This window comes from Tupaia chinensis, unplaced genomic scaffold, assembly GCF_000334495.1.
Source record: "Tupaia chinensis unplaced genomic scaffold, TupChi_1.0 Scaffold138441_1, whole genome shotgun sequence".
Lineage (NCBI taxonomy): Eukaryota > Metazoa > Chordata > Mammalia > Scandentia > Tupaiidae > Tupaia > Tupaia belangeri.
The window spans coordinates 524,635-533,861 of record NW_006198338.1 but is presented as its reverse complement, the minus strand read 5'-3'; the positions used below and the strand labels follow the sequence as shown (position 1 = coordinate 533,861).

At 59.6% G+C, this 9,227-nt stretch overlaps 1 protein-coding gene across 1 annotated transcript in view; it reads right to left on the bottom strand.

The window, feature by feature from the left end:
* XIRP1 (xin actin binding repeat containing 1) overlaps positions 1 to 8,215 on the bottom strand; it is a 9,504-nt gene extending 1,289 nt beyond the window's left edge. The window contains exons 1-3 of the mRNA XM_006161342.2: positions 8,077 to 8,215; positions 2,280 to 2,976; positions 4 to 2,082 (exon numbers count right to left, since the gene is read on the bottom strand). Of these exons, the coding sequence (XP_006161404.1) occupies positions 4 to 2,082; positions 2,280 to 2,972 (2,772 nt within the window). The 5' untranslated portion in view covers positions 2,973 to 2,976; positions 8,077 to 8,215. The remainder of the gene's footprint in view (positions 1 to 3; positions 2,083 to 2,279; positions 2,977 to 8,076) is intronic.
* Positions 8,216 to 9,227: the final 1,012 nt, after the last annotated feature.

Here is a 9,227-nt window from a genome sequence, read left to right as displayed (position 1 = left end):
CACCCGGCCCCTCCCGGGGGCCCGCCCGGGTAGCCGCGGCTGCAGGGAATAGGCGGTCATGGCCACCAGGCCCTGCTCTGTCTCCTGCATCACCAGCCCAGTCCTTGCCACGGAGCCCCCTAGTCCGCAAGCCAGCAGCTGCTGGAGTTCAGGGTCCATGTCCTCAATGCTTCCACTGTTGCCCAGAGCTGGCAACCTTAGCGGCTTGAGCCGGAGCTGTCCAGTCGGGTCCTCCTGCACCAGCAGCCCCTGCTGGTCCACGTCTGGCCGGTGCAGCACTTGGCGGACGATCCTGGGAAGCTCGCCAGACACCACCTCTTCTTTCTGTACATAGGGGGCCCCCTGGCCTTGGCCAGGGAGCGCATATTTGGCCAGGCAGAGCTCTCCCGGCCCTCGGGCCTCCATGAGGATGCCTCTGTGATGCAGTATACCAGGTGTGGCATGCAGAGTCCGCAAGGTCCCCTCCGCTGCAGTGTCCTGCCTCTGCAGCGTCCCACTGCCTGAGGGGCCCACAGACTGCTCCTCCTGGAGGCTGTCCCCTCGGAGACTCTCAGCTGCCAGGGAGCCCATGGGGCAATTCTCAAAAAGCCAGGTAAACTTGTGCACGGAACCTGCAGGGATGGGCTCAGGGGTCACCCTGGACCCCTGCTCTTCCTTCTTGCCTGTCTCCAGGGCCTGGAAAACCTCCTTCTGGCGAGACACCTGCCCCGAAGGGATCTCCACCCGGCTGCAGTATCGCACAGGCTGTTTCCCGCACGGGCGGTCCGAGGCCTGCAGAGGCTCAGTCTCAAACACGTGTCTGTCTGTCTGTCTTTCCCCAGCCTGGACCTGGCTCACCTGAAGGTGCTGCTCCCTGAAGCCCCCTGGCCTGTCTGGGGTTTGGGGCTTGAACATCCAAGTGCAGGACCGGGCCTCGGCCTGGGCTGTGGGGTCTGTGACCTCGGACCCCTGCTTCTCTGCTGCCAGCTCGCTCATCGGGCAGGTCTCGAACAGCCAGCGGATGGTCTGCACGTCCCCTTTTGGAGGTGCCTCAGGCTGGCGGCCTCCCTGGCTCTTCTCCTCTTCCTCCTGCCGTTCCTGTTGCTCCCGCTGGTGGATCACCTCCAAGGGCTGGGTCTCGAAGAGCCACCGAGCCGTGCCGACATCCCCGGCCACCACTTCCTGTCGCGTGATGCCCCGGATGACATCGACGGTACTGGGGCTGCGGCCCAGCCGGTCCAAGGGCTGTGTCTCAAACATCCACCGGTAGCCTTGGACGTCACCTCCGACCACCTGCTCCCTGCTGACAGAGGTCAGGGCGTGGAGGTGGCCCTCGCCGTCCTGCATGGCATACACTGAGGACCCTGTACCCTGGGACGGCCCAGAATCCCCTCCATCTGCCCTGCTCATGCTCCCAGGGGCACAAGGCTCGTCCTGCTTGATGCTGTCCAGGGGAAGGGTCTCGAAAAGGTGCTTGAAGGCCTTCACGTCCCCCTTCACCTCATCCCTCCGAGGGGCGCTCTGAGCAGGGCACAGCGGGGAGGAGCCGTTGCTGGGTACACTCTGGCCCTGGGGATCCACTCGCTGCAGCTGACCCACTTGGACACTGTCTCCGAGGGCGTCCAGGGGCTTGGTCTCAAATAACCACAGAGTGGAGCGGACGTCACCGGGGACCACTGCCTCCTTGGCTGGGGCGTCCACTCCAGCCTCCTCATCCCCCTTCAGCGTGTCCAGCGCTCGGGTCTCGAACAGATGCCGCTGCTGCTGCACATCCGGGCCGGGAGGGACGAGGTCTGGGGATGGCTGGAAGTCTTTCTCGTCCACCAAGATCTCCCGGATGGCGTCCAGGGGCTGCGTCTCGAAGATCCAGCGAGTTGCACTGACATCCGGCCGGGAGCCCTCCTCCAGGGAGATCCCCCGGATCACGCGCACCTGGCTCGGGTCCCGGTTGATGGCGTCCAGAGGCTGGGTCTCGAAGAGCCAGCGGCCGGACCGCACTGCGTTGCTTTGAATCTCTTCCCGGCACGCGGCTTTGACTTCGTGAATGGCGCCCTCGGCGTCCTGGATGGCACAGAGCGGCTCGGTCTGGAACAGCTTGACCGTCTTCTTCACATCCCCCTTCAGCTCCTGGATCTCCGAGCGCAGCTCCAGCGGGCTCTGCTAGGCTGGGTCTCGAAGAGCCAGCGGCCGGACCGCACTGCGTTGCTTTGAATCTCTTCCCGGCACGCGGCTTTGACTTCGTGAATGGCGCCCTCGGCGTCCTGGATGGCACAGAGCGGCTCGGTCTGGAATAGCTTGACCGTCTTCTTCACATCCCCCTTCAGCTCCTGGATCTCCGAGCGCAGCTCCAGCGGGCTCTGCTCCTGCATGGACGGCCGGGAGCCCGGGCGGTCCAGCGGCCGCGTCTCGAAGAGCATCCTGGTGCCGCGCACGTCGCCGCTGGCGGCGGGCTCCCTCACGGCGGCCTCCGGGGCCTCGGCCTGGCCTCTCAGCTCATCCAAGGGCTTGGTCTCAAACAGCTGGCGGGCTGCACGCACGTCCCCTCGCGGTGGCTCGGGTGCGGCTGGCTCCCGGTCTACGCTGTGGGCCAAGGAGCCATCTTCAAACCTGCGGGAGGTGGCCTGGACATCACCGCAGGGCACCGGCTCCTTGGCAGCTGGTGGCTCGTGGTCCCCAATGGCATCCAGCCGCCAGTTCTCGAAGATCCAGCGCATGCACTGGACGTCCCCCTCGGTGGGCTCCTCAGAGCCCAGGACCTCGGCCAGGTCCTCGGCCACAGCCTCCGCCAGGTTCTTGCGGAGCTCGGGGTGGATGTGCTTGTAGAGACGGCGCAGCTCGCTGGCCTGGCGCTGCTGGTGGAACTTCGAGAAGGACTCCTTGGGGGGGGGAGGCGGCAGGTCTTCCAGGGCTGGGGGTGGAGGGAGGGGTAGGTCCTCTGTAGTCGCCATCGGGATGGCCGGCGTGGGGGCCATCTGGGTCTGGGCATCCGCCATGCTTCTAGGAGAAAGGGCAAATTTAAAAATGGGGCTTAGGGGATCAGCAGTTGGTGTCATGGCTACGTCACTGGACTCCCATGTAGTCCACCATGGTTCGAGTCCCGGACCTGATGGCTTAAACTCATGCTGGGCGCGTGTGCATGCGTGCCCAAGATCCCGAGAGGAGAATGGAGAAGGGACTATGGTGTGGCCATCCCCCCTGGGGGGTGATTTCTCACTTTCTGTCCCTCTCTCTCTCTCTCTCTCTGTCTTTCTGGCGAGCGCACAGCGCCCTATAGCAAAAACCTCTTCAAAAAAGAAAAAAATGGGGCTGGGAACCAGGTGCTGCAAGAAATAGCGGAAAGCAGGGCCAGGGGCAGAGTGATGCTTGGTGATGACTTAAAATCTCCCTCCCTCTGTAGGTCAGCCTGGCCTGGGCCTCCCTTTGTCACCTGCATGGTTGGTGTGTGACAAGTCTTTTTTTTTTTTTTTTTTCTTTTTTTTTTTTTTAAGAATTATTTATTTATTTAATTCCATTGGTTACGATTTTTAGTTTTCAACTTAACTAGACAGAGAGAGAGAGAAAGGGGAAGCGACAAAGCAAGCCGCAAGGTCCGGAACTTGAACCATGATTGGCCAAGTGGGAGTCCAGCGTCCACGCCACCTGCAGACCTGACAAGCCTTAAACTTAGGACGTACAGACCCATCTAGGTGAGCCCCATCCGTTCAGGTGGGCCCCTGCTTCCTCAGGTCACCTGGGTTGCTAGGGAACAGCCAGGGCCCCTCTGGTCACAAGACTCTTCCCTTCAGCCCCATAAGGGATGCCTAAACCTCCAGGAGGAAAACTGGATATACCCCATTCTCGCCTCCCTTTGCCTAAGTCAGTTCTTCCTGGAGAGACGCCCAGTGAGTGGCCTGGCGGAATCCAGACTTCCTGAGTTCCAGTAGTGACAGCCAGGCCCCTAAACTGGTGACTGGTTACTATGGGGGTGAAATTCCTCTGCAGAACACCAGAGGGCGCACTTGCCTTTTTTTTTTTTTTTTTGAATTTTTGCCAGAGGACATGAGACAGAGAAACAGAAAGAGAGAGAGAAGGGAGAGGGAGTAAGCACTCCTCAATGCAGCGTGGTCACTTCTCCATTTCTCCATCCTGTGTGGATTCTGGGCACAGCTGCACACACGTCTGACATGTTTTTCAAGCAGGTGGGGCTGGGATTTGAACTCTATAGTTGGCCACGTGGGATTCAGCTCCTTCAACCACCAGACCATGGGCTGGCCTGTGCTTGCCCCTTTAACGGGGCATCCTGGCCAGCCTTTACCTACCCATGGGCTCTCAGCTCACCCAGCCTTCCCCGGGCCCCGGCAGGCGGCATCTACAATGGAGCAGAAGCAGTCGAGGTTTACAGGGCCAAATTCTGGGTTGTACCCCAAACTCAGAAGGTCATGGCTGGGGGGATCCCAAGGGTATTTTAGCCTAACCTTTTGTCATTAAAAATGATGCAACCAAGGCCCAGAGACAGGTCTTGGTGAGTGAGCGGAAGGCAGTGCTGAGTTGGGGCTCCTGGATTCCATTTCAGGCCTGGTCCCTAAGAATTCAGCTATTATTATTTTTATTATTATTATTTTTTTTGGAGCGGTTTTCTGCTATAGGGCATGTGCACTCGCCAGAAAGACAGAGAGAGACAGAGAGACAGAAAGTGAGAAATCACCCCCCAAAGGGAATGGCCACGCTGCAATCCCTTCTCCTCCATTCTCCTCTAGGGATCTTGGGCATGCACACACATGTGCCCAGTGTGAGTTTAAGGCACTGTATCCAGGACTCGAACCGCAGTTGGCTACATAGGAGTCCAGCGACATTGCCATTACGTGAACTGCTGGTCCTGAATTCAGCTTTTTGGTTCGTCATGATGTCCCTCTGCTCCCCAGCAGCACTCAAGGAGAACGTGAGGGTGACACCCACAGGCAGGGGACGGAGTGGGGCCAGGGCAGAGACAGCCTTGCCCCTTGCTCATGGAAACCCTGCCCAATCATGTGCAAGCAAAGGGCGCCTTTGGGGCCTCCGGGGTGCAGGGCCTCAGGCTGAGACCCCCCCCACAGGCCCTCACACCACCCCAGCACCACGTCTGGCTCAGTGGCCTGCCACCCCTGACGCCCTTCTCTGGTCTCTGTCCCATGCATGTCCTATCTGTCTTGTGACAGGTGTATTAACAGTCCCCAGAGGCCAGGAGGAAAAGAATGAGAAGCATGTTCCCCCTCCCGCTGCCCTGACCCGCTGCTCTGCTCCACACTCACTGCTAAACATAGCTGAGGTCGTGGCCCAGGGAGGCAGTCTGGGCTGGGAGGGAGGCTCAGGCCTTACCAGTGGGGACTCCGGGTGCTCTCCGCCCACCTCGTCCCCTTTGCTACCTGGTCTCTCTGCTTGGGCCTCCTGTCTCCTGAGCTAGACTGGGTCCCTGACACCTGGAAACCTCCCCTAGTCACAGGCCTGTGTTGGGGATAGATGCTGGCAGCAGGTGGGGAGTAGGACTTCTTCCTTGTGGCCACCCTGGGAGGATGAGGAGAGGGGAGACTGAGGTCTGCTTGCCTCCATCTTGGCGTGTCCACCAAAGACGTCAGAACCCTGGAGGTCCGAGCTCTGAAATCTGCAGTCTCACCAAACACTCTGGGTAGGGCTGGCCCATAGCCTGTGGCTGAGGGAGCGGGAGCCCACGTAGCCCACCGCAGCTCATACCCCAGCTCCGTGACTTGCAGAACATGCCAGGCACTTCTGCGTGCCTGTCCCAAATCCTGACAGGATGGAGACATGAAGAGGGGATTGTGGTATGACCATGCCCCATTGAGGGGGAAGAGAGGGGATTGTGGTATGACCATGCCCTATTGAGGGGGAAATGCTCTCTCTCTCTATCTCTCTGTCTCTGTATCTCTCTCTCCTGTCTCTGCCTCTCTCTGGCAAGTGCACACACCCTCTAGCAATGACAAAAAGGGGGATTAGCAGTTAGCGTAATGGCTATGTTGCTGGATTCCCATATAGTCAACCCCGGTTCGAGTCCCGGATCTGGTGGCTTAAACTCACACCAGGCGCGTGTGCATGTGTGCCCAGGATCCGGAGAGGAGAATGGAGGAGAAGGGATTGCGGCGTGGCCATCCCCCCTGGGGGGTGATTTCTCACTTTCTGTCTCTCTGTCTCTCTCTGTCTTTCTGGCGAGCACACGCGCCCTATAGCAAAATCCTCTCCAAAAAAAAAAAAAAAAAAAGATCCCTGAGCGGCTTCCCTTAGTCTTTGAGCTCTAAATAGGATCCCTGCCAAAGGCAAACCAGTGCCTGTTCCCGCCTCCACTTCATCCTGTCACCACCACAGTGACCTGTGCAGATGGCTTGTGCAGGCCACCAGTCCACCCTCCCCTCCCCCCAGGAATCTCCAGAACCCCCACCAGGGTCACAGACTGTTAGAATGTCATACCCAGGGGCCCTCGCAGGGCGCTGTGTCTCGCCCCTTCCTGTTAGAACAGGGAGACTGAGGCCAGAAGGCGCACAGGTGTCTGCCAGGCTCAGCCAGGCAGCAGCGAGGCCCGCAGTGGCTTCCTGACCCCTGGGCTCCCGGTGACCTCCCCTCCCCCAGCTCCCAGAAAGTCTGGGCCCTGAGTCAGAGGGAAGAGTCCACAAGTAAACAGGGACCCTAAGAATTAAAATTAATCAATAAAAAATTATTTAAAAAACAGTAAACATGGACCCAGATAACCTGCTATGGAAGGCCCAGAATGACCCCATGGGAGTCCTGGACGAGCCAGGAACCCCGTGAAGAGCTGCAGTCCGGCTACTCAGCCAGCTTCCCCAAAGGCAGCTTCCCCTGACCGTGTAGACCTGTGCTGTGGCTGTGAGGGGGCAGCTATGGTGCCGAGGGAAGGGAGGAGGCTTGGGCCTTACTCTCACAGGTGTCCTGGCTGGAAGTGGGAGAAGGGGGTCAACTTAGTCCTCAGAGCAGGGCTGGGGGTCTCCCAGCACAGTGGAGACACACAGGGCAGGAACACCCCACACCTGTCCGGAGCTCCAGACAGGGGTGGTGAGAGTTGAATTCAGAACTGAGACCAGACTTAGGCTAGGATGAGCCCCAAGAACTGTCCTAGAGCTTGGCCTCTGAGGTCTGAGTTGGCCTCTAAAATGACCCCCACCTTTGCCCCCAAGTCTCCCCCATGGCCCAGCCTGCTCCATAATCTATGTTTGGACAAACTCAGATCTGGTTTCCCCACCTGAGGCCTGTGGCGCTGCCCCGAGAGCTTTCCCACAGGCAGGATCAGGGCCTGGGACAGAGTTCACCCTAACCTGGGTCTAAGGTCGGCATATGTAGAAAGCTCTGGAATACCTCCAGGGTCACATATGCCCAGACCGTCACCCATCACAGCTGGGCCTGGGTCTGCCCTAGCAATGCACCCTTGGGCCTGCCGGCTGCCCTCACTCCCCACCCCTCCTGCCTCGCTTCTGCCCTTCTCCCCTCCAGATCCAGAGCCTGGCCGAGGCTTCCCCCGGGGGGACACCTTAAAGCCTGAAGCTGGAGGAGTTCCAATCCTGTAGTTTAAAAACGGAAACCCTGGACCACGTCCTCTAAGCCTTTCTGGATTATGCCTGACTGGCAAGAACTTGTCCCTGGGACCAGCAGTTGGTGTAATGGCTATGTCGCTGGACTCCCATGTAGTCGACTGTGGTTGGAGTCCTGGACCCGGTGGCTTAAACTCACGCCGGATGCGTGTGCGTGCGTGCCCAAGATCCCCAAAGGCAGCTTCCCCTGGAAGAATGGAGGAGAATGGAGGAGAAGGGATTGTGGCGTGGCCATCCCCCCCTGGGGGGTGATTTCTCGCTTTCGGTCTCGCTGTCTTTCTGGCAAGCACACGTGCCTATAGCAAAAACCTCTCAAAAAAAAAAAAAAAAAAAAAGAAAAAAAAGAACTTGTCTTTGCTGCCAGCCTCTGGCCCGTGGCAGCCACGTAGAGCTTGCGTGGCACACGGACTCTTCGCCTTCGTGGATTCTTCACAGAGCCTCTCCCACTCCCCTACACCTGTGCTTGCCTCTGCCCCTTCTTCCACTCCTAGCCTCCCTAGTCCCCTACCCCAGAGGGGCCATTACTCACTGAGGATCCGCTCGGCTAACGGGGTGTGTGGGGTCCGTAGCAGCTGTGTCCAGAGAGCTTGTCCTCCCTCTTGGGCTCCTGTTCGGGACTGGTTCTGCTCCGCCGGCTCTGTGGTCACCGTCTTTCTGCCCGTCCTGGGTCTCTGTCCTCTGCCAGCGCCAGCAGCTACTTTTATCTTGCTGACCAGGGGGTGGGCCAGGGCGGGGGTGAGAGGCCGGGTATTAAGTAGTTGGGTTATTTTTAGGGTGTGTGGAAGTCACTCTTCCATCCTGGGGCATCAGTTACATGTCCTCCGGGCTGGGGAGGGGACAGGAGGGTGAGGGGAGAGCCCCATTCATCCCGAGTCTGGGCTGAGATTCGGGGTCAGTGACTCAGCCGAGGGTGGGCTGGGGGTGTCTCGGACTATTTTGAGGGAATGAATGAAGAGGGAGCCTGACCTGGAAAGCCATGCCCCTGCTCCAGGGCCTACCCCCCGCTTCTCTACGCTGGACTGGCCTCTGGCTGTTCCTGGCCTGTGTGTACCACTGTGTCAGGAGGCTGAGTCCCGCAGGGCCACCACCCCTGTTCTAAGGACTAAGTCGAGCCCCTTCTCCCACTTCCAGCCAGGACGCCTGTGAGAGCCTCCTCCCTTCCCTCGGCACCAGAGCTGCCCCCTTGCAGCCGCAGCACAGGTCTACACGGCCAGGGGAAGCTGCCTTTGAGGAAGACGGCTGAGTGGCCGGACTGCAGCTCTTCACGGGGTTCCTGGCTCGTCCAGGACTCTCGTGGGGGTGGTTCTGGGCCTCCCATGCCAGGTTATCTGGGTCCCTGTTTACTCTTGGACTCTTCCCTCTGACTCAGGGCCCAGACTTTCTGGGAATGGAAGGAGGGAAGGGTGGCACGCGGGGAGCTGACCGTGGGGTTATTTCTGACCCGAGAGTCATCGACTTCCCAGTCACAGCAAGCATGGGGACGGGGAGGGCCACGCCTGCCTCCTTTGCTGCCCAGCCCCAGGGGCCTAGCAGGCTTGAGGGAGCCTGGCGTTCAGGCCCACGCAGCAAGGGACACCGGGGGCCCAGCCACAGCCGTTTGTCCTGGTGGGAGCCCGGCCAGGGTCCATGTCTAAGGGTGTGCAGGTACGTCCTGCCACCTGGCAGGGACATCCTCCTCCA